Source organism: Lissotriton helveticus, chromosome 2_1 (genome assembly GCF_964261635.1).
Source record: "Lissotriton helveticus chromosome 2_1, aLisHel1.1, whole genome shotgun sequence".
Taxonomy (NCBI): domain Eukaryota; kingdom Metazoa; phylum Chordata; class Amphibia; order Caudata; family Salamandridae; genus Lissotriton; species Lissotriton helveticus.
In genome coordinates, this window is record NC_136059.1 from 1,171,809,313 (window position 1) to 1,171,834,974 (window position 25,662).

Genomic DNA, 25,662 nt, shown 5'->3' on the forward strand with positions numbered 1-25,662 from the left:
TCAAGTGTCTAGACAGAGAAAGAATTGTTTTACTGCAAGTAAACTACTTCCATTTACTTTTCACTTGCTGCGGGCAGATCTCTTCCGCCTACCCTTCACTCTAGCATCGGTGAACCTGTTATTCCCCTAAACTCATCCACTTCTTTCCGGGATATATTCCGAGTTTAAGGTTTCTCAGCGGACCCCTCTGCTTTCACGCTAGCTCCGAGGAACCTGCTACTCTTCCGATGTGACCCTTACTTGGTTACGCCACTATGGGAATTTTGCCAATGAACCCCGTTACTGTCATTTATTCACACATGTATTCAGAAAACCCTAGTTAGTGCTTCCCGGTTATCCTAACCTGCACCTAACTTTCCTCGAACCTGTGACCTCAGGACAATGGATTCTATTCACCACTTGCCCTTTCAATTCCCCGGGGAGTTCGGACAACATACAACTAGACGATTGACAATTGCATGGATTAGTACATATAACAATATAAGAACAAGAATAATGGCAATACAGTAATTCATGAATTTCAGCAGCGTATTCACAAGAGAGTGATCAGTTCCCTCAGAACAGCCGCTCTTATAGCAGTATTAATATAATAGCAGCTTCCGACTTAACTAGTCCAACTAATCCCTGCCTTACTCTCAACTAGTCCCTAACCATCCTCTAGCTACCAGAAAACTGATGGAGCGCGCGAGGCCACCCGACCAATAGTTTTCGCCGTTTCCGGCTTCAGGGCCCATATACTTTTCAAATCACCATATACATCGATCGGGTGACTTCACGAGCTCTACCAAGTTGGTGTGTGTGTGTTCCCTGCTACCAATTTTCGGTGCACCCGACTTACCATCCACCGATGCGGGTGCCTAATGACCACAATGAATCAGGGAGCTAGCTGTAAAGGAAAGGCAGCAATACAAACCCAACCAATAACATTCAAATACTGTTTAAATGACCACGGACAACTGGAAGTTTTAAAATGTTTATCTAAAGTTCATTATTTTCTTGCATGAGGTACAATAAAACAAGGCAATCAATAACCAAGATAACGTAAATTATATATGCATAAAGAAATAATGACAGAGTAATCATCAAGGTACTAATAAAATGTAACGAGAAAAGAGACTATGCAAGTCAGTATTATCTAAACAGGGATACCCTAAGTGTGGGTGACTATAGGAGAGCTTATAAGGAATAACACGCTTCACTTAAGGTGAAGGGGCCTTTGAACAATCTAGGCAACGAAGTTCTAGACCATATCAGGAAATGACACACTGCTATGCAAAATATAATTTCTAACAAATGAGAAGACATAGGAATAAACTTATGGAAAAAATATAAATGACTTTCAATAGTTGCAGAAAGGCATGGAAAGTATCACATGTGCAATGTTGAACTTTATTAAAGCCAAAGTTAGAAATTCAGAAGGTGCAAGAATTTAAGAATTTTCAGAGCAATATTTACCTAGAAAGGTGTGGAAACCAAACCCTGGCCACGGGTCAGTTAAGGACAGGAAACCCTCAAGGAAGGATACCCCTCAAAGGAAAGCAGGTGCAGAATGGACACCCAGGATAGGACAGGATACCCTCGGAATAGGAATCAGGACAGGACCCTCAGGATAGGACAGCAAACCCTCAGGACAGGACCCTCTTCAGGACAGGACCGGAACCCACAGTTCGGAAGCAACGCCTGCGCTCCACCCGCTCTGCAGCTATCGATCAAGACCCCGATTGGGTCAGCGAACTCCCAGCAAAGTGCTTCGCCAGCACTTTAAGGTTCAGTAGAACCTCAGTCTATGGTCAAATTCGGACAGAGTGCTTCGCAGCGCTCTGTATCTTCAGTCACCTATTGAGTGCGTTGGGTCAGTGACAGGTCAGCTAAACCAGACAAGTCGGACGGTTCACTAGGTGAACCCAGGGTAGATATACAGTTTGGGGACAGTGTACCACCCCCCAATGTTGCAAAGTGTCAAAATCCCTCAATTTGGATTGGTCCTAAGGTAGGATTTGGGTAACACACCAATCACAATACACGATTTGAAGCCTTCATTAACATATTTGGGTACCGCCTAGCAGGTTTGGGGTTCTCATGAGAACTGTGCAGGAAATTAACATTGTAACACATGAGGAGCAACATTCGCCGTTCTCGTAGCGCAGAGGTGGCTTTCCCAGGCGCATCTTGACTGTGGCTGCCAGCTGGCTGAGTTCCACTGTCCAAAGTGGCCACCTTTCAATGCTCCCTGGTCATGCGCAGAAGAGACCGTCAATATGGCTCCCAATCAGTTTGGACCCCCATTCCCCGCGGTACATGAAAAGTAAGCGAAAACAAATTAATACATAATAATGTCATTATGAAAACACATCACAGGGTTTGTACTTTTAACTCATCATCAAGAAATAAACTTATTGCATCTAAATGTTAGCTACATTGATACGGGCACAAGAGCAGTGGCACGAGCAGTACCACATGATAAGCACAGCTATGAATTACGCATGCGCATAACTTTCCCTCCACTTCTGCAGACGCGTCAGGACACGTGAGTGTGGCTGACGCATGCGCAGTAACTAAAATACAAGCGGCGGCCATATTAGAGGACACGGATTAAATTCATTAGAAATACACATAGGCAAGCTTCGGGAATTTTGCCTAAACAAAATAAATGTTAGTAAAACATTACGTTTTGTTACCTTATTACACATAAATGAGGTTCTTGACTTCGGCAAGCCGCAAAATATGCGAAGCTTTGCTTCATCACTTCTAGGTGCAGTCCTGTGATGGCATATTAATGTCAAAACTTCTACATGTTAAAGAAATATTCTTTTTTAATTTTAAAGAGACTATATCACATTTTACGTGATGCTTGTTATATACTTTACATGGCAAACATTTGCAGGGCTCAGCTCTACACTAGCTCTATGTGCAAGCCAGACACTTGGCTAGACGTCTCTCACTGTTAATCTGCTGGCTCGCCGTCGACCACCCTTTGTACGAGAAACACCTAACAGCTTCTTTCATTGTCGTAGCACTATTTGCTCTAAGTGAGTAGTGGCGCAACTTTCGCGCATGCGCAAGAAGAGAGTCAACGTTTCAGAATAATCATACTCTCACCATGCGCTTTGGGTACAGTGGGCGGCTTCATTGCGTCATTGTGGGGGTGTTGCACAATATTTTTTTATTTAATTTGTATTTAGGAAGATTCAACCTTCACTTCTAGGGAGTAGAAGTCTGCATCAGTTCATGCCGTGGTAGGCGAGACACAGCTTCTAGAAGTCTCCGCGCGCCCGCTCTCCACTGCAGCTCTCCCAGCGTCCTCTCCAGTGCAGCGGGCACGGGAACCGCCGAGCGGCATGGTAAGACGTTTTACTACCCTATGGGGTTCCTGTGCCAGTTAGGACATCGGTCTGTGGGTAGGCTCTGCTGTTTCTGCACTCCGCCGCATGTTGGGGACTTCACCGAGTTACAGGACATTCTTTGCAGCCAATACCAATGCTGGTCCCTAGTTCGTGCACTGCCAGTAGTCTCAGAGTATGCAACTCATCCGGCACTGACAGCACCCATTCTCGCACTCGTCCCGTCACAGGCAGCAGCCTCTCGCTCCCCGATTTAACGAAGCTCTCGTTATTAACATCATGTCCACAGAATGTGCCAATAGAGTTGGTATGGCCTGTGTAATGGGTCACAGACTATAGTTGGACGGGGAAGGCTCACTTGTGCACCGCAGCCTTAAGGACTACAACCCACAAGTGTTCTGGTACCAAATCTCAAACCTTGGATAATTTATTTATTTATGCGTTTTTATGTAGCCGAACTTTACCCGAAGGTGTCAGAGCGCTTACAATAGACCCCGTCATATTACATAAGGACTACAGAGTACACGAATTACATAAAATATACAAACAGATAAACTCTTAAGTTCACATAAGAATGGTAGTAAGCACATAAGTCTACAACATATACTAGTGGTTAGAGTTACATATATACAAGTTGCAAATTCACTCAAGGTTACATTTTAAGGAAAGTTGAAGCGATTCGGGTTGGACAAATATATATTACATATTTACACAGCATGATCTTCTCTCCATTGCTGGGGTTCTTGCTTTCAACCCCGTCTTCAGGGTGTTGTTGCACTCGCGGGCGATGATCTTGGCCTTGCAAGGATCCCCAAGCTGGTGATGTCCAGATGTCCTCCACACTTGTTGGGATGGTGGCTTACCAGCCAGGTCTTAGCACAATGAACTTACTGAATCCTGACAACAGTTGGCTTATTTTAGGGACCATGCTAAGTTTATAAGGAACAAGTGATCCCCATCCTCATAACGGTTACTTAGGGCATTCAAGCTCATTTAACCTCCATAGTACTTGACATATCCATCTCTACATTCATTCCTTCCTAGGTCCACCTACGGTGGTTAGAAGCAAAATTACACTCTTCCAACCCAGTCTGACTGTGGACCAATTAAGTAAGCTCTGTGGACCCCAACAACTTGGCACAGTGTGCCACGGATTCTTGCATGTTGAAGAGGATATGGCATTAAGGGCAGAGCTGCCGACTTGGAAATGTTAAATAAATTGGGAGACCCAATACACCCTTGGAGGCTTGGGCAATACAATAACAAGTGAAAGGTGCCTACAAGGGAATTTATTTGCAACAAGCTTATGTGAATATAAAGTTACTTAAAGGGTTAGTCCATCTGGAACAAACACCAACATGTCATTAGACAACACCAACCAATGCAATTAATAAGCACAAAACACACGGAAGATCCTAATTCTTTGAAAATATGAATTTGTTTATGTATAGAAACAGTTAAAAGGGAGTACACACATGCAATCAATCAGCAAAAAATCATGAAAGGAAGTGAAATCAAATTATCCTAACAATTCATGACTAACATCTATTCCAACAGAATATGTGACGACAAATCTCATAATGAAAATATATGACGCTAGAGAGTAACACAATTTCTCAGGAATAGAAGGCGGAGTCGACGTTTCAGTCATGCTGCCCTGATTTACGGACTGATGCTGGTCTTCACGCAACGCCTTCTACTTTTTCCTAATAATTAAAGATAAACAACGCATGGAAGATTGTTCTCCTGTTTGTTACGGACGTTTCCGCTGACTTTAAAATATGCACTCCTTATAGACATCAGTGTCAAAATTGACGGCTGTGACCACTGATCCATTTCATGATTCCTGGTTGTTTCATATAAACAACATAAGAGTCTTTTTTAGCAATTACCTTTGTCCTGAAGATGGTCTGACGGACGGAAGCCAGAAAGACCGAAACGTCGACTCTGCCTTCTATTCCTGAGAAATTGTTACTCTCTAGCGACATATATTTTAATTATGAGATTTGTCGTCACATATTCTGTTGGAATAGATGTTAGTCATGAATTGTTAGGATAATTTGATTTCACTTCCTTTCGTGATTTTTTGCCGATTTATTTCATGGGGTCCCAGCAATTCTACGTGCTCTAGGCACTGTGTCTAGTGAAGTCGTTGTTGTTATACCATTTTTTTAGTATATGGTTCGGTCTCCCCCTGGAGCCTGCTGTGTATTGTGCTATTTACGGTCGTTCTATTGATTAAGTATTGTGTGCTTTGTGCTCTAATCCCGTATAGAGATCAGTAGGGAGTGTTTTGTAATAAATAACACTTGTGTGGTTCTCCTTTCATTTGATTAATCTGATCTGGTAAAACAAGCTGCTTTACATTTTTCAAATGCTAGAAAAACATGATACCTCTGGGTCTATAAATTCGTGGATTATTCAATGCCATGGGTCTAACTATTTACCCCAGCAATTTCAATAAATGAAAAATTCAACTTGCAATTTTTTAACATTTAAGGTTGGCATGCAGCAACACAATTACTTTTTCTTGAGCATCAATGAGCAACACAACTGACCATTTCTCTTCAAGGATTCTCTTTGTCATTTTACTTTTTTTTAAAATAGATTATCCTTCATTTTAACAGCAACACAGTTTGATTTATTTTTATACTCTATTTATACATACAAACCTCATGCATACATTTTCTGTGGTTGATGTTTGAAAAATAAGAATAATATTCAAAACCAACATGTATCAATATATACAAAAGTTTCCCATCTATCATATTTAGTCGTAATCCTACTCTCTACCAGAATACATCCGACTAGTATTCCTTGGGAATATTTACTAAGTGGTCCTAAAAAAGACTAGGCTCAGAGGAACATTCTGGTAATATTCAAAGTTTAGACCATCCAATTTTTTGCTAAACTTATTGAGTCCTTTTTAATATTCCTGTTAGATGCTGATACTCTGAGTCCTGCGAAAATGGAAGGCGAGTTGTGTGGGTGCCGGCGCGTTTCGACCTTGGTGCTGGGGACCAAGAGGGTTTCTAAGAAGGTCTTCCTCAGGGCTGGGGCTGTGAATGTAGGATTATTGTGATCTAATGTGCTTGGGATGTATGGGTTCGTGTTCCTCCATCCGATCATTGCAGATCCTGGAGTCTTACATCTTCGTGCACTTTGAGTCTTTTATTCTATTGTTCTTCTGCTCGCTATTTCAATTCGGAGGGGCGGTGTTGGAATCCGACTTCTCGCCTCTGTTGCTTCTTTCCACGACTCTCCAGCTTTGTCAGTTTCGTTCAAGACTTAGCCTGAAGGCTGCTCTTTATAGCTACCACTAGGATAGCTTTCATAAAGGTTATCTTTAACCTAATCACCATAAGGGTTGTTTGGACTGGTACAGGGTGCCCAATTTTTAACTAGTGGACAGCATATACCAGGCCAACTTCTCACAATAGGCACAACTATGTCCAGGCTTGATACTAGAATGGCCAGCACGTGCTTAGAATAAAAATCAATCCAAACAGACATTGACTCATGCAACATACTTTATAGTAAGGTGGAAGGAAACATTACAGACATTGAAGATGGGCTATACAAAGTACCTGGAATGTGGTCAAGAAATGTGGTTCCTAAGTCAGTTGTAAAATAACACATTTTTTGAATGTTCATGCCACAACATTGTGTGGTTTTATGGAATACCCGAGAAACTGGAGAAAGAAAACATACCTAGATACCACACTTGTTTCCTCGTCTTCAAAGGGTCCAATGCTCTTAACCTTTGACGTTTCAAAGATAATATTGAGTTGACTGCATAGACCATCTTAGAAAGGCAAACCTAGACCTTCCATTGGTTGCTGAGACTCCAGCAGGTACAGACAATTCTACTGGTGGGCAGAAAAACAGCTCTGTTCTTTTTTAACAGAAATTCTGATTTCAACTAGACTTTGGTGGTATGGCTGCTTGGAATTCACAGCAGTGCTTATCACAGTGGATGGCAAGACCATGACATTTACTGAGGCAGATGAGCTGTAATAGTACCTTAATTCATTTATTTGATTCTTCCCCAGTGGCAACACCCGCAAGTGTAAATGAATCCAGACAAGACTGTTGCTAGGACAAACGCACACTCTCTGTATGATCTATTAGAGATCACAATAGAATACAGAAGGTGGCTTGACAGCTGTCAGAGAGAGAAGGACTCCATCAAGTTGTAGACAGTTTGATAATAGAGACAAATCCAGAGCACCTTTATAGGGTAAAGCCAAGGCATAGTTGGTTGAAGGATTGATTCATCCTGTTCGCTTAGAATTCATATTGCCATGATGATCCATCAACTACTAGGTGACCTTGTTGATTTCCTCTTGTATGCATCACAGTTGTCAATCGTGAGTTCTACATCTATTTTGCACCTGCTTTCCCCACTGGTGATGGTTTGTGCTTGTGGTATATAGGTACTGCTTTTTGGTGAATGCATATTGAATGCTGTAGATTTAGGATATATTAGGTGTTGCTTTATACTCCCCGTAGGTCTCAGTGATGATTTCTGAAATACCATGCTTTTTAGATTTTTCCCACGCCATATAGGTGTTCATCGCACAACACCACTCCACTACCTACCTCTAGTAGAACTACTGCCACAAACAATTGCTACCCACTCTACCCCCACCTTTATGATAGTCACATGACCGATGTGCACTTAATAAATATTTCATTTAATTCACCTCTGCAGCATAGAACTGTTGCAAGAGCTCAGCTTTGGGGCCTAAGTTCTCTTTTCTCTCCCTCCTCTATTCCATTTGTATATATACTCTTATGCGTTGGACTTGGTGGTCCCTATTTGCTCCTTTCCATTGCTTCTCCATAGGTAGTTAGAAGGTGCTTTACCCACATTTCTAGTTCATCCCTTGTTCCAGATAGGCACTAGGTGGTGTTTACATTACGGGCCTCTTGCATGAAATCCAGTTAACAGTTTTACCCTCCATGGTTATGTCAACTGAACGAGACATACACTAATATCAGTCATCACTCCCTGTTGCACCCGTTGCCCATTGATTTAAAAAAAAAAAAAAATAATCAAAGATGACTGCCAAATCATACAAGCAATTACAAATCATATCTCCTCATTTGAAAGGCCTACTGCTTTACATCAGAGGGGAAAAACATTCCACTACTTCTACATCAAATACACTGGTGTTGTATGTGTCAATGCAACCCACCTATTTTGGAATGGAGTACACTCAGATGGGATTGGGGGGGAACATTTACTACCAGTAGCTTAAAGGGCACAGACCAAAATATATGTGCACATTTAACCAACCAGGCTAAGAAATGTGGGGTTAACCATTCTGATTAAGATCATTATCTCATAAAGTGAATTGGCTAGATGCGACAGGAATATTTGTGTTCAATTAGATACACACATTAAACAGAGCACTAATTATTGGCTAAGTATATGCACCCAATGGTAACCAACAACACTTTCTTTTTGCTCCCTCCAGATTGTTCATTGAATTTAGCTCTGCTTGAGTACTTGTTTGCGGTGATTACGACCCAGCTTTTGACCCTGTCTTGGGCAGGGCTGGACCGTTGAACACATAATGGTACTGACTGAGTCCTGCAACATATTTTGCTTGATGATCATTGCCTGATGGCCAAATGGTGACTGTTGCACCCTAAACATGGGGAATATACCTTTCTGTCCTGGCCACAGAAGTTGTTTCTCAAGTAGACTAATTCTTAGAATAAGGTCCTGCACTACAAAACATACTGAGTGTGACATTGTGGAGGGTGGCATTATTTATTTATTTATTTATAGAGCGTAACATATATCCCAGGGGAAGTGATGGAGCTAAGGGTTACGGTAGTGAGTAGGTCGGTGAGGTTGAAGGGCCAGATATCAGTCTTTAGGGAATAGGTGTGTTTTGAGTTTTCTCCTGTAGGCGTTGTACTCTTTAGTCAGCCTAAGTTCGTCTGGGAGCTCGTTCCAATGCCGTGCTGCCAGATGTGAAAAGGTACGGCTTCCTGTTGTAGACTTGTTTACTTTTTTTAATTTATTTTTTATTATTCTTTTTATTAACTTTGCTCAATGACTCAGCAAATACACAACAATGTACACAAGGCAAGTGCAAGGAGAACAATTCAATCCGCATTAGAATGCAAACGATACAGTGCCATAAAACGACTTGGGCAACTCCAGTCCCTCCATTATTGCCAGCTGTTGGCCCCGGTCTCTTGGCGATCCACCATCCCCCAAGAAGGAGATCAAGTCCTTGGGAGTATGGTTGGAGGAAGATCTGTCCTTTAGGACTCACGCCAGGAAGACCGCGGGGGTTTGCTTCGGTCTACTGAAGTCAGCCCGAAAGGTGCTACCACTGCTTCCGGATCCAGCTAAGAAGCTTTTGATGCGTGGTTTAATCCTGTCGAGGCTCGACTATGGAAATGCCCTGTTTCTTGGCGCCCCCGAAGCGACCTTTAAAACCCTCCAACAGGTGCAAAACGCAGCCGCCAGAGTCTTGATGGAGATCCCTAGAAGGCAGTCTGCTGCCCCGGCCCTTAAAGCGCTTCACTGGCTCCCTGTTAAGGAGCGGGTGAAATTCAAGGCGCTGTGTACGGCCCATAAAATTCTACATGGCAAAGGCCCCCCCATCCTTTTTAATATGGCCCGTCCTTATAAACCTCCACGCCTTCTGCGCTCGGACCAGCAACATCTTTTGCAATCTGCGAGAGTTAAGAGAGCTCGGACTGGGGGCAGGCGTTTTTCGGTACAGGTGGCATCTCTGTGGAACTCTCTGCCCCTTAAGATTCGCTCAGAGCCCAAGATCCTACTATTCAGGAAACTCCTTAAAACCTATTTGTTTCCTCAGTAGTGAGTAATCGAGTCTCTCCTTCTTGGTCTGTCGCGCCGGGATGCCCCCGGGTAAGCTGAGCGCGTTACAAGTTTCATATAATAATAATAATAATCAGTCCTGTCACGTCCTCCCCCTCTGGGCTCTGTATTTGTTCCAGGGACCCCAGACCCTCCTCCATTTTTTCACATAACCCCTAGCCTTGTACACTGTCTCCTCTGCCCTTTGACACCAGTCAAGGTCTTGCTGCCACTGGTCCCATTGTGGAGGCTCCTGCGCCCCCCATAAGCTCGCATTATTCCTATTGGCCACTCCAGACGCTAGGGCCAGCCAATTCTCAGCATAGCGTGACCAGTCCGTCGGACCCTTAATCATAAGCAAAAACCACCTAGGGTCCACCGGGACCGGTGCGCCCACCACTGTTTCCATTGTATGTGCTACCCTAGTCCAGAACTGCACAATGTATGGACATTCCCAAAGAATATGGAAGAAGGAGCCCTCCCCGCGACATCCCCGGGCACACAGCGGGGACAGACTCCTACCTCAAGCAAACAGGTGAGTGCGCGGGTAATACACCCGATGGAGGATTTTTAGTTGGACCAGGCGTCACCTATTCCGAATCGCCACCTTACGGGGACTTTGCAGGGCATCCTGACAGTCGTCGTCCGCCAGGTCCCCTATATCTTCCGCCCATCTAGCCTTCAAAGACACCAATGGATCAGGCATATTATTTATGAGTTTACGATAAATAGTGGCCGTGGGTTTCTCTAGAATGGGATCTAGCAGGAGCCTGTCTTCCATGGGCGAGTACTCTAGGACCGAGGTATCTGCGCCTATATGCGTACATAGGGCATGCACTAATGCAAATCGGGCTGGACTGTTCCCATGAGGCACAGGGTCAGACTGACTTGCATATGGCCATGTCTTAACTGGGGTGGCAGAGTGGGCTAAAGAACGGTGATGGATTAAACCCAGATCTTTTGACTGGGTGTGAGTGTTTGATTGGTTCAGATGCTCCGTCCATCACCACCCCCTTTTGTACCGCTTTGGCCGCCATAAGTGTGGCAGGGTATGCTCAGACGTGAGTCCCTTGCTCACTTTTCCACTGGATTCAAGCAAGCCGGGTTGAAGACAGCTGTAATGCCAGAAACCGGTCCTCGGAAGCTTGTTTCCGGTCCAGGGAAGGCATGGCTTGGCAGTTCGGGCTGGACTGTTCCCATGAGGCACTAGGTGTTCCCGTGTTGGGCGCTAGGTCTTGGAAAATTAGAATTTTGTGGCCCCTGAAAGTAAGTTCCAGTTTGCTTCGCGCGGCCCGCAGGATGGCCTCCTTCTCCGTGAAAAAGTGGACCCTCGTCAGGATATCCGGGAGGAGTCCTGGGCGCCCTGGCGGACCGGAGACCTGATGGTCACGATCCAGGGTCGGTGGTGAGGCATCGCTGTTGCCCCAAACCTCATGGAGGAGCTGCGCAACAAAGGCCAGGACATCCTTCCCCTCCTCTCCGAGCGGTACGCCGTGGATACGGAGGTTGTTCTGGCGGCTCCTATTCTCCAGGTCCTCTTGTTTGACCTGCAGTTCCATGTGCTGCTCTTCCAGCGTCGCCAGGAGTTGCCACAAGAGTTCCTGGTCCTCGGTGCGAGCATCGACTGTCTTCTCCAGGCTATCCACGCGGTCTCCCAGGTCCGTGACCTCTCGGCGCAGCTCCCGCACACAAGTGTGGACCTCGGAACGGAGGGAGCCGATCTCCATTTGCAGCTCTGACATGATGGATGTCATAAAGGCCTGCATTACCGGGGCCGCGTCCCCCGAGGCCCTCGGTGCCTCCGCCGCCGGTGCTGTGGCCCCCCCTCTTGCCCCACATTGCCACTACTGGGGGGGCACTGTCGGTTCAGTCCTGGCCCCTTTGGAGCACGTCATGGCCAGTGTTGGTGGGACCCTGCCGGCCCACGAGCTCCTCAAGGGCCGGGGTCGGGGCTGTTGGAGGCGATAACCAGATCGTGGGAGAAGGTCCTCTCGACAGTCCCCTCAGAGCACCACAAAACAAGATCCCAAGCAACCCAAGCACTAGCCACCACGAGGCCCCGCAGCAAAGACTCGATGGCAGGGTCACCCCTCTGCAGCACGCACGATGGCGGTCCAATCCCAGGTGGAGCCCGGCAAGCACCGCGGGGCAGGCGGTAGGGCCCCCAGATCCGAGGGGGTTCGCAGGATGAAAGGGGAGCCTCAGATACACCAGACGGAGGGGCCTACCGTGGGGGGGGGTGGGAAAGCGATCACCACGCCGTCACACGCCCGGGCCCCTCAGTCCAAGGCACCGCTGTGTGTTCTCCCGTGGTGGGTCTGCGCTGCCGGCCCACAAGCAGCTCAGGGGCCCCCGGATCACCAGCCATGTGTACCAGCTCGTGCTCTTGGCGGTGGGGGCCCCCAGATAGGGCAGAGTAGGGTCATCACAGGCCAGGGGGGCCCCGCCAGCACCAGGGCCCTCGCCCAGGGCTCAACATCAGCAGGCGTAGCTCCGCCGTCAAGCGCCTCGTCGGGAGGGGGGGCGCACCTCCAAAGCCTGCAGCCCACTACCGGCCAACAGGCAGCAGCCGTGCAAAATGGGGGCCAGAAACTCCCTAGCACAGGCACCAGCACGGGTCCCCACCGCCACCCCCACTCCTCACCTCACCAGTCGGATACAGGTTCAATCCGCCCACCAGGCGAGCCGCGCCGGCAGTAGGAAGCGTCCTCGAGGCCCCGGCTGTAGTCTTCCTGCCACTGCCGCCCCGTCACCACAGGGGCACACCACTCCACAAGGACCCCGCCGTCATCAGCAGCAAGGGGCCGCCGACACCATCACCAGCGGGCCACTCCTCACACCAGCTCACGGGGGGGAGGGGGAGAGCCCACACCGCAGGGCCCCCGAGCCGCCCCAAGGGCCAGCAGCCGACGAGCCGCCAGCTGAGTCTCCTTCCCTGGGGACGTAAAATGGCGGCCCCCAGGCGCTCCGGTCAGGGGGAGCGCAGAAGACTGGGGGCCGGCAGCAGCAAGCTCAGCAGCCCAGCCCACCGCGGCTATGCCTCAGCTCGTAATCACCAGCAGGGGGGCACGCTCACAGGGCCAGGGACCCCTCCGGAGTCAACAGGGAGCCAGCCCGGGCTCCGTACAGGCCGAACAAGATGGCTGCTCCCGCCTACGGGCCTTCTTCGTCCAGTCCCCGCCGGGCACCACTGCGGTTGTAGACCTCGAGGAGGGGGCACACAAGTCTCCCCGGACACCACTGGACTTCAGCTACCTCTGGGTACGTAGCGATCGCCCCGGGGTCCGCCTGAAAACGCTGAAAATGGTGGTGGACACCGGGAGCTCCCGAGAGACACGTCCTACCACATCGCTAGGTAAGCCACGCCCCCAGCACAGCATTTTGATATGCGATACTGCCATTGCTAAATGACAATCTACAACTGTATAATAGACCCTGGAGTACAAGGTCCAGGATAGAACTTCTCAATTCAAACTGAATCTGTCCATAAACTTGAACTTTCTAAAACGTCTTTACATGTGCTTTTAACTCATAAAGCAGAACAGCCCCTCGTGAAATTACGCTGGAGTCGCTATGTACATAATGAGAAGACCGGCAGACTCCTTCCAGTGATGTTGCATCAGAGGAAAGGCCAACTATCCATCCCAGTAATCCGCACCCTAGATGGAACCTTGCTCAAACACCTAGAAATTCTGAATGCCGTCATATCTTTCTATAAAGATCTATACCATTCCAAAAGTCAAGACACAACAGAGATAGAGAACCTCTTTACGAGGTCCCCCCGTCTCCTCTTTGTCATAGGATTGCAGGCCCTTGTTAAGAGGAGTAATATCAAGAAAAAATAAGGGTGTTTCTAATTCTCCTACTTTTAAACCCCCTCAGGGAAGATTGATTTCTACAGGAATTTTATAAAACAGGTAAACTTCGCCTCAGGCTTCTGGTATACACTGAATTCAAAGAAGCTGAATCTTCAGACTCCTTGGACCGAATATTCAATAAGGCCACAATCATATAATTATTTAAATATGTGTAGGAAGCTGGGTTTCTGTTGCAGTAACCCCCCTACTTTTTGCCGGACTACTGATGCACTTTGACTTGATGTGCCCTGGGTCCCTGCCAATCAGGTTTCTAGGGCCTGTGTTCTTTCCCAAAACTGTACCTTGTGCCCCCAATTGGCACCTCTCTGGCCATATGTCGGTCCCTTGTAAAAGGTCCCAAGGGCACTGTGGCCAGGTAAGACCTCTAAGGGCTGTAGCACTTATTGTGCCACCCTTAGAGGCTCTGTACCTTTACACACACTCACTGCTATTGCAGGCTGCGTCTTTTGGTGCCGAACAAAGTGAAGAGTTGACATGGCACATATCCGTGTGAGCTGGGCCTACAACACACTGCCCTGGCATAGGTCAGCCACCGCTCTTGCTGGGTGCACTATACCAGTGGTGAGGGTTCAGGTGCATGAGCCCTGTACCCCTACAGTGTCTAGACCAGATCCTAGACATTGTAAGTGCAGTAATGCCATTAAGAGTATATGGTGCTGAGAGTTTGTCATTACAAACTCTACAGCACCATAATGGCTTTACTGAAAACTGGGAAGTTTGGTATCAAACTTCTCAGCACATTAAACCCACACTGATGCCAGTGTGGGATTTAATGAAGAATGCACTCTGGGCATCTTAGAGATGCCCCCTGAAAACTGACCAGCCTCTGGTGGGCTCCCTGACTGGTACACACCTGCCTGCCACCATGAGGCATGTTTCTGGACCCCTGGGGTGGGAGTCTTCGCTCCCTGAGCCCAGAAACAAAGCCTTTCCTGAGAGGAAGTGGTCACACCTCCCGAGGCCAGGAAGAGCCATCTGTGGCAGGGGAGCTTCAAAGGCCTTGCAGCCTTTGTAACGCGTCCCCCAGCCTCTCATGCTATCAGGAGCAGGCCCCCTTCCTGTCTCCCCTCCTTTTTAGTGGGAAGACAGGCGGGAAAAATTAACCAGCCCAGAAGGTGTGCCCACCTCTGCCAACTCCACCCCTCAGGTGGGGGAGGCAAGGTGAAGCCCACACTTCAGTACCCGCCATCTTGCAGATGGTAGGCACTCCCCAATAAGGATTAGGGAATGTGCTCACTCCCCCAATTGGGGTGAGCACACCAAGGGTGTAGTCACCCTAAGGTCAGTAGCCCATTGGCTACTGACCTCAAGACCCCTAAAACGCCCCCTAAATACAGTATTTAGGGGGAAGCCCTCAACCAAGAAGACAAGAAATAACCAAGAAGAAAAGAAGAAGGAGGACACGACAGCCGTGCCGAAGCTAAGAAGAGGAGGAGGCCCATTGACTTGGCCCTAGCCCTACTGGCCTCTCCCCAACCTGCAGAAGCGAAACTCTGGTGTGTCCTGCAGCCAGCAACCTCAACAACCCTGAGGACCTGCCCTGCCTTCCAAAGAATAGACTTTGTCTCCCGTGAACACCGGATTTGTTCACCTACAGACTCTGGCTCCAGCCAAATCCGTGAGCCTGCACCACTCTGCATCCGTCGCCCACGGCCCGAGTACGAGTGGCCCAACACCATGACAGGGTCTCCCCGGCGAGCCTGACCCAAGATCTGGTGATTTCTGACCTGCCTCGAATCTCCCAGCGAAACCTACAGTCTCTTTCTGGAGATTCCCCTTGACCGGAGTTGGTAAGAGGAGAAACCAGAGACCTAGACACCCCTGCATCCGAAGCCCCACGGCCTTGGGTGGCCCAACCGATGGTGTCCCAGCATCTCCAAGCATCCCAACTTACCTCTCCAACCAGTGGTCACCTCCAGAAGATCTTCGTCCCGAGCCGGCAGTCTGTGTTGAAAACCGGAGACTCCCCATTGAAATCAACAGGGCACCCGACGCCAAAACAGCACCCTTCACCCAGCCTCCCCTGTGCCGCTACGGGTGTACTTTGGGTGCTAACTCGGATCTCCCTTTGCCCTGAGCTAAACCCCAGGAGCTTTGCTCCCACAATCCAGTGGCCTGCTCGTAAGCAGTCACCAACCGGAGGCACCCTATCCCCCATTGGATAACACTAGACCTCAGCACTCTGCACCCTGCCGCCCTAGTGCAGCTGAGGGTGTAACGAGAGTGCATCCTTGACCGTGGGGGAGCCTTTGTTCTCACCCCGAAACTCAACCCCAAAGACCAAGTTCTTACCTGATAACCGATAACTTCATTTCTCTCCATAGGAATCTTTGACAGTTTTTCTCTGAAAATGTTGTGTGGAGTTGATTTGTATGGAAACCTGAAAAATACCAAGCGTGCAAAACTGATTTGACTTACATTTTCTCTAGGAAATGTCCCAGTGTGACCAAAACGATGGATTTGGGCCCAGATCTTTGGACTGGGGTGAATGTGTGACATTGATCCACATTCTGTCCATCATTGTTGTGTTTGCAGGTACCGCTCTAAGTGTACTGGGGATGCTCAGACGTGAGTCCCAGGCACTCCACACCACTGGAATCAAGCTAGCCGGGCTGATGAGAGGTGTTACCTCGAAACCGGGCCGGTCCTCGGATGCTTGTTTCCGTTCTGGGAAGGACATGGCTTTTGTAGTTCGGACTGGACTGTTCCCATGGGGCACAGGGTCAGCGCTGATTTGCATATCGCCATTGTCTAACCCAGGGTGGTGTGGAGTGGAAAAACGATGGATTTGGGCCCAGATCTTTGGACTGGGGTGAATGTGTGACATTGATCCACATTCTGTCCATCATTGTTGTGTTTGCAGGTACCGCTCTAAGTGTACTGGGGATGCTCAGACGTGAGTCCCAGGCACTCCACACCACTGGAATCAAGCTAGCCGGGCTGATGAGAGGTGTTACCTCGAAACCGGGCCGGTCCTCGGATGCTTGTTTCCGTTCTGGGAAGGACATGGCTTTTGTAGTTCGGACTGGACTGTTCCCATGGGGCACAGGGTCATTGCTGATTTGCATATCGCCATTGTCTAACCCAGGGTGGTGTGGAGTGGAAAAACGATGGATTTGGGCCCAGATCTTTGGACTGGGGTGAATGTGTGACATTGATCCACATTCTGTCCATCATTGTTGTGTTTGCAGGTACCGCTCTAAGTGTACTGGGGATGCTCAGACGTGAGTCCCAGGCACTCCACACCACTGGAATCAAGCTAGCCGGGCTGATGAGAGGTGTTACCTCGAAACCGGGCCGGTCCTCGGATGCTTGTTTCCGTTCTGGGAAGGACATGGCTTTTGTAGTTCGGACTGGACTGTTCCCATGGGGCACAGGGTCAGCGCTGATTTGCATATCGCCATTGTCTAACCCAGGGTGGTGTGGAGTGGAAAAACGATGGATTTGGGCCCAGATCTTTGGACTGGGGTGAATGTGTGACATTGATCCACATTCTGTCCATCATTGTTGTGTTTGCAGGTACCGCTCTAAGTGTACTGGGGATGCTCAGACGTGAGTCCCAGGCACTCCACACCACTGGAATCAAGCTAGCCGGGCTGATGAGAGGTGTTACCTCGAAACCGGGCCGGTCCTCGGATGCTTGTTTCCGTTCTGGGAAGGACATGGCTTTTGTAGTTCGGACTGGACTGTTCCCATGGGGCACAGGGTCAGCGCTGATTTGCATATCGCCATTGTCTAACCCAGGGTGGTGTGGAGTGGAAAAACGATGGATTTGGGCCCAGATCTTTGGACTGGGGTGAATGTGTGACATTGATCCACATTCTGTCCATCATTGTTGTGTTTGCAGGTACCGCTCTAAGTGTACTGGGGATGCTCAGACGTGAGTCCCAGGCACTCCACACCACTGGAATCAAGCTAGCCGGGCTGATGAGAGGTGTTACCTCGAAACCGGGCCGGTCCTCGGATGCTTGTTTCCGTTCTGGGAAGGACATGGCTTTTGTAGTTCGGACTGGACTGTTCCCATGGGGCACAGGGTCAGCGCTGATTTGCATATCGCCATTGTCTAACCCAGGGTGGTGTGGAGTGGAAAAACGATGGATTTGGGCCGAGATCTTTGGACTGGGGTGAATGTGTGACATTGATCCACATTCTGTCCATCATTGTTGTGTTTGCAGGTACCGCTCTAAGTGTACTGGGGATGCTCAGACGTGAGTCCCAGGCACTCCACACCACTGGAATCAAGCTAGCCGGGCTGATGAGAGGTGTTACCTCGAAACCGGGCCGGTCCTCGGATGCTTGTTTCCGTTCTGGGAAGGACATGGCTTTTGTAGTTCGGACTGGACTGTTCCCATGGGGCACAGGGTCAGCGCTGATTTGCATATCGCCATTGTCTAACCCAGGGTGGTGTGGAGTGGAAAAACGATGGATTTGGGCCCAGATCTTTGGACTGGGGTGAATGTGTGACATTGATCCACATTCTGTCCATCATTGTTGTGTTTGCCAGTGTGATATCTAGGCATATCACACTGAGTAGAAAAGTAATCTAAAAAGTAATCTGTACATTATTTCAATACCATGACTTACCTGTATTTCAAGCAACTGCATTTTTTTTTTTCAAAACAAGTTTTATTGAGCAATTGCACAAAGGATGCAGCTCTCCACAGTCAGGAGTAAACTGCCAACAAAAACAACAGCATCAAATGATCGGCAATCTATATATCTTTTTGACTTTCCACTCCCCCTCTCCCTATGCCAACCCCCCCTCCACCAACTCCCCCCTCCCTAGCCCACTGCACAATACCGTCTCGTTCTCGAATAGTTTCACGTATCGAACAATGTATGCAGTTCCTCCATTTCAGCCCCTTAGTCTGTTGCCAAGCCCTCTTCACGTTCCGCCGGCGGTTCTAACCATAGACCTCTATATTCCGCCCACCTCCTCCATATCTTATAGTGTTTCCTAGGGCAGCCACGAGCCTCAAAAATAGGACGTTCCAACCCCATACAATAATCCAGCCCCTTCTTCCATACCACTACTGGCGGTGCCCGTGTATCTTTCCAAGCTTGAGCTACGTCTCTCTTGGCAATGGTAAGCCCCAACAACAGCAGATGCCTTTTATATGTGTTGCCCCCCACCCCTTCTAGTATGTGTAGGAGGCCTAATTGTGGAGTACGTGGAAGTTCCCATCCCAACACCTCAGACAAACAGTCCCACACTCCGTTCCAGAACCCATTCAAGGCACTACAGCTCCACACCGTATAAAGTAGGGTACCAATCTCCTGACCACACCTCAAGCAATCAGGGGAAGCAATCAGGCCCACCCGCCACAGCCTCTCCCTAGTATAATAAACTCTATGCAGAAATTTGAATTGGATTAATAGTAAGTGCATCGCTATGGCAGCGCCCCGGGGGGCTTCTAGGGCTTTTTCTTCCAATGTTCCAACATCCCTTTCCCAGACTTCCCTCAATTTGTGCAGGGAGGAGGAGCAATGTGTAACAAGAGTTTGGTAAATGCAGGACATTTTTTTATCCTCCAAATCCCCCATGAAAACCTTCGCCTCCAGGGGACTAAATTCAGGTAAGGTGTCAAGTCCCTCCAAACTAGGTGCAATGGCATGGCGAAACTGTAGATATTTGAAAAATTGGGTACGAGGCATGCCATACTCCTCACTAAGTCCTGAAACGATTTAACGGCCGTGCCCGTCATAACATTACCCAGCGTCAAAATCCCTATGCTGTCCCATCCCTGGAAACCCTGCAGGGACGCCAGTGCAGGCAGTCGGCCATTGTGCCATAGGGGGGTCTCTTCCGTCAATTTACCCCACCATCCCATACGATGCAGCGCCTGTCTCCAGACCTAAAATACTACCTGAGTAGCCTGTGTCAACCGCCTTCGCAACCGCGCCGAATATAGAATAGTGTGCAGGGTGTCGGATCCCATAAGAAAGCATTCAAGAGCATAAGCAGGGTCCCCCCTATCCCAATACCACCATTCGTTCAGAATCAAAAGATGGGAGGCCTGATAATACGACAGGAGATCGGACGTTGCCAGCCCACCACAATATGTAGATAAAAAGCAGGTGCGTAGTGCAACCCGCACCGCACCCCCTGCCCAAAGAAACTGTCCCAGCGCCGAGTTGACTTGCTTAAACCACTGAGGTGTAATCTGGTAAGGGTGATTCTGCAATTGGTACAGCAGGCGTGGGAGGGCTACCATCTTAAAAATTGCCGACCGGCCATAAATGGTAAGGGGCATACGGGACCACGTCTTCATTTCTGTTCGAACCCGGTCCCAGACCGGCACAATATTGCGCTCCCAGGAGACCACGGGGGATTCAGAGAGGCACACTCCCAGATACTGGAGGCCCCCCACTGCCACCTGCAGTGCGGATGCCCATGGTCCTATTCCCGTGCAGTCTTCCAACACCCACAGAGTGGATTTACGCGGATTCAAAGCAACTGCATTTTTAACTGGCATTCACTTGCAAACACTGCATAATATTTTGCAAAGCATTTATTTCCCTTACCTGTGCCAGGCTTGGCTTGGTTCTAGAAATAAAAATACTTAATACTATTTTGATACAAACAAAATTGGTCTGAGTTCAGTCTTTTAGTGTGTGACATCATTTGCTGATTGAGTGTGTATAACAAATGCTTAACACTGCCCTTTGATAAAGCCTTACTGCTCGCACCCTGTAAGGAATTGGGTTTCTGTTGCAGTAACCCCCCCACTTTTTGCCTGATCACTGATGCACTTTTCCTTGGTGTGCCCTGGGTCCCTGCCAATTAGGTACCCAGGGCCTGTGTTTCTTCCATAAAAACTATACTAAAGCCTAAACTCAATTGGCATCTCTGGCCACATGTCAGCCCATCGTAAATGGTACCCTAGGTACCCAGGGCATGTGACCAGAGAAGACCCCTAAGGGCTGCAGCACTTATTGTGCCACCCTTAGGGGCCCTGTACCCTGACACACACATACTGCCTTTGCAGGCTGAGTGTCCTGGTGCCGAACTAAACAAAGAGTTGACATGGCACACATCCCTGTGTGCCATGCCCACAAACCCACTGCCCTGGCATACATCAGCCACCCCTCTTGCTGGGTGCCCTATGCCATTGATGTGGGCACAGGTGCATGAGCCCTGTGCCCCTACGGCACCCAGGGCCATTCCTGGGCACTGTAAGTGCAGTGATGCCATGAAGAGTATATGGTGCTGGGAGGTTGTCATTACAAACTCCACAGCACCATAATGGCTACACTGAAGACTGAGAATTTTGATATCAAACTTCTCAGCACATTAAACCCACACTGATGCCAGTGTGGGATTTAATGTAAAATGCACTACAGAGGGCATCTTAGAGATGCCCCCTGAAACCTAACCTACAATCCACGCCTTGTCTGAGAGACTGCCTAGGCTGCCACACAGCAGACATGTTGCTGGACCCCTGGGTGGAGAGCCCTCGCTCTCCTGGGCCTGCAACAATGCACATCCTGGGACGAGGTGCCAAGCCTCCTCCCCCAGGATGGGCAGGGGAAGCTTCAAAGGCATTCCGCCTTTGTGAGCCTCTGCAGACCACTTGCTGTACTCAGCAACTGGCCCCCACCAGTTCTGACCCCCACTCTGCCAGAAAGACTGGCGGGAAACCCTACGTCAGGAAAGGGGGTGTGCCAGCCTGTGCCAACTCCACCCCTCAGGTGGGAGAGGCGAGGTGAAGCACGACTCCGGGCTACCACCATCTTGAGGATGTGGAGCCCTACCCACTCACAGCTAGGCTCCTGCCGTCCTCCCACAGGAGAGGAGCAGGTTTGGGGGTGTACCCACCCGAGGACAGGGACCTATTGGTCCCTGCCCTCACCCTACCTGTAACACCCCTAAATTTAATATTTAGGGGCACCCTGAACCTTCCTTCCTCAGATCCAGATTACGAAACGAGAAAGAAGAACAAGGAACAAGAAGACCTGTTGTGCAGCTTCTAAAAAGAGGAAGACACCAACTGATTTGGCCCTAGCCCTACAGGCCTGTCGACCCTCGAACCTGCTCCTGCTTAACCCTGGCATCTCCAGTGGTCAGAAACCTCAAAAACCCCGGAGGACCTGACTGCCTTGTTACTCTGAGTACCTGGGTCTCCCACGAGCAGTGGTACTGCTCAAAGCAAGTAACAAGCCCTGGCTTCAGCCCGGAACCGCAAACCCTGCACACTCTGCACCCGCCAAGCCTGGCCTGTGCTGGAGTGAATCACGACCCTGAGGACGTCCCCCCGGCGATTCTGACCTGGAATCCAGTGCCCAAGGACCCTCCTCGACAACCCCGACGACGCCTGCAGCCTCAGGACAAGGGACCCCTCCAACCGCAACCATCAGGGGGTAAGATTTCCCGACCTCAAAAGACACCCCTGCACCCGGCGCCCCACGGCCCCCTGAGCCCAACTCGTGGGTGCCTACCTATCCTCCAAGATCCGACCTTACCCTCCGAAGTGTTGGTCGCTCCAGAAGATCCTCCGTTTCCGAGCCTGCAACCTTTTTTCCCTTTTCAAGATCTCCATTGAATAACATTCTGCGCCCGACGGCTCAAAAGCACCCTGCACCCAGCGCCCGAGTGCCCCTGGCAGTGCAATCTGTCCTATCCTACTTCTCCATTTGCCCTGAGCAAGTGACCAGGAGCCCAGCTCCCACAGCCACGTGGCCTGCTAGCCAGCAGCCACCAACCGAAGGCTCCCTGCCTCTCATTGGATAACATTGGGCCTAACTACCTCTGCACCCGACTGCCCCTTTGCCGCTGAGGGTGTACCAACTGTACCTACCTGACCCCGGGGGACCCCTGAGTCTATGCCCAGAACCTTAACTCTGCCAGTCGAGTACTTACCTAAAAGCCGATAACTCACTTTTCTTCCATAGGCTAACATTGACTGGTTTCACTTGGAAATTCTTTTAAGTGTGGAGTTTTTAAACTTTAAAATATTCACCTAAAATCAGTCGAACAACTAATTCCGATTTACTCACCTGTTATCAGGAGAGACCTCAGGGCTGCACCTTTTAGCCCAGTACAAACGCTGAAAAGTAATTTTAACCATACTTACCAGTAACCTGAATTTCCTTCCATAGAAAACCATTGACTGTTTTTCTGTGAAATTTCTTCTGTGTCGATTTTTGCAAACTACAAATATTCTTTAAAAATCGTACCAAGTACCAAAACTTAATTACTTACCTGTTTTAGATAGAGGTCCCAGTGCTGAACCTAGGAGTCCAGTACTGGCTTACAAAAGTAACGTGAACATACTTTACCTGCAAAGTGAATTTCCTCCCATAGGATAACATTGGCAATTTCAACTGAAAAAGTGTCAACTTTTAAAATACAATATTATTCCTTAAAAATCACTACTGTAACCAAAACGCTTTTACTTAACTGGTTACAGGACATGTCCCAAGACTGAATCTAGGATCCAGTCTTGAGGTTAGAAAAGTAATCTACAAAGTAACTAATTGCATATAACCTGAAATTCCCATTGAGCTCAATGTGGCATTGTGTTTAAAATTGTGTTGCCTATAGCAACAAACTAACTATTGCATTCAAAAGTCTATTGCCTATTTGAAAAGTATTTAACTAAATTAACTCATCCTGAGAAAGTATATTTTGATACCTTGTTGGTTCTAAAATAAAACAATTATATCTTTTGATGCAAAACAATTAGCCTAGAGGTCAGTTCTTGAGTGTGTGAGACCATTTGCTAACTGAGTGTGTACAACAAATGCTTTACACTGTCCTCTGATACTGCCTTACTGCTCGACCAAGCTACGACTTTAGAGAGTTAGGTTATATCTAACTTTAGCCTCTTCCATACCTCTGGGGACTGTGGACTCTGGGCACATTGTACCTTACTGTGGTCCAGTATATACAGAGCCACTTTCTAACACCCCACCACTACCACAAATAGGGAGTAAGGTGCTATCTACTTTTACCTATGCCTACCTTTGGGGTTTCACTGGACTCTCTGCACACTGTTCCTCATTTTGGTATAGTATATTCAGAGCCAGCTTCCTACAGTATGGCAAAGACCTATTAGAATGTGAGTGGGTCTGTGCATTGGGTTCATAAAGCCACTTAATGTAAGGCTAGGCCGCACGCCAGCACAAGATAAGCTCTTTTGAAACCTGCAGGAGGGAGGAAGTGGGGCGCCCTCCCATAATGTCCCCAGCTTCTCAAGGGCTGCCACCTCCAGTCTCCGCGAGGTGTCGCGTCTATCCCCAAAAATCCAATCCCCCAGTGATGTCATCTGTGCTGCCCAGTAACAACGTCGAAGAGCAGGGACCCATACGCCACCCCCGTACACTGGGGCAGTACATTTGACCTGAGATCCTAGGGGGTTTGTCTGCCTTTAGGGACTTCTAAAACACAGGTTGTAGGTCTTGAAATTGTAGTTAATATATGTAGGGGTAGTTTTGCAACATGCAAAGGAAATTGGGAAGGACCAGCATTTTATGAAGCACTTCTCTACCATAAATTGTAGGCAGAACTGAAACCCACAAATCTCAATCGGAGCATGTGCGCCTGAAGATTGGGGCAATATTTGCATGCCAAGTGGCCTGTTGATTTCGTATGATATGAACGCCCATATATGGGAATGAACCAAGTTTGACCTGAACCTGTGCTTCTGAAAATGCTGCTACCGTAAAACGAAAGCAAATGCATTTTCTATGTTTAATTAACAATAAACTGTGCTTATTCTTTTTACACCTACTAACAATTACTTTTCCGTTAAGACCCTGCATGTGAAACTAGGAAGGTTTAAGTTATCATGCTCGAGCCTGCCTGTTAAAAAGGGGAGGGGTGCAAGAGTTAGGATACGTGTTGTTTACCTGCCTGTCCCTGATTTTATTTCTGTACATGAAAAGGATGTTTGTAAGTTAAAAGACTCCAAAATCTATTCTGACTCAAGCTTGTTTTATTTCGTCCTTCAGCCAAAGGTGCTTATCTGATATATAACTATTTAAAACAGAGTTTTAAGGTGAAACGCATTTAAAGACTTTTGTTTCTTTTAATTGTTTTGCCAGTGGGAAGATTTCTGTGTTTTGCAAATCGTGCAGGTTTTGTGGTTTGTTGTCCGTCTTAGGAGTGCACATGAAATCTAATTAATGTATACCACTCTCTGCCATAAAAAGACAGGCAGAATCTGTAAAGGGTATTCCAACCCAATCATCTGATCCCATCAAGGCCTTTTCATAAGCTGATGATATCCTTTTCACAATACTGCCAGACTTGGTAGTGTAGATTCAATGTTTTTCACAGTTCTTGTGTTCTAAAATGAATTACTGGTAATTTGAATTTCTCCCTGTGTCAAGTGTCATCACAAAGGCCAACCTAAGTGGCTAAAGTGATGCATTGGCTTTCTAAAGCTATTAAATATTTAGGCATTTATATGAACAAATGACTTGAGAAGATGGCCAAGAACAATACATTACCTCTCATAATTCGTACCAAGAACGATTTTGGTGCGTTGGTCACACCTTATTCTCTGTATTTGGTGGCAGGATACATACTGGCAGTATTGTTTTGGTATGCTCCTTATCCTGATACGCAGATCACCGCTCTTCTAGATCT

At 48.1% G+C, this 25,662-nt stretch overlaps 1 protein-coding gene across 2 annotated transcripts in view; it reads left to right on the plus strand.

Moving 5' to 3' along the window:
- The window catches only part of LOC144818522 (RNA-binding protein 43-like), a 260,825-nt gene that overhangs the window by 183,584 nt on the left and 51,579 nt on the right, over nt 1-25,662 (plus strand). Inside the window, exon 1 of one of the 2 annotated variants that reach the window (XM_078676032.1) lies at nt 3,186-3,341. The exons of the other annotated variant lie outside the window; for it this stretch is intronic. Coding sequence (XP_078532158.1) covers nt 3,339-3,341 — 3 coding nt within the window. The 5' untranslated portion in view covers nt 3,186-3,338. Of the gene's footprint in view, nt 1-3,185; nt 3,342-25,662 lie in introns of those variants that run through there. 2 annotated transcript variants of the gene reach the window in all.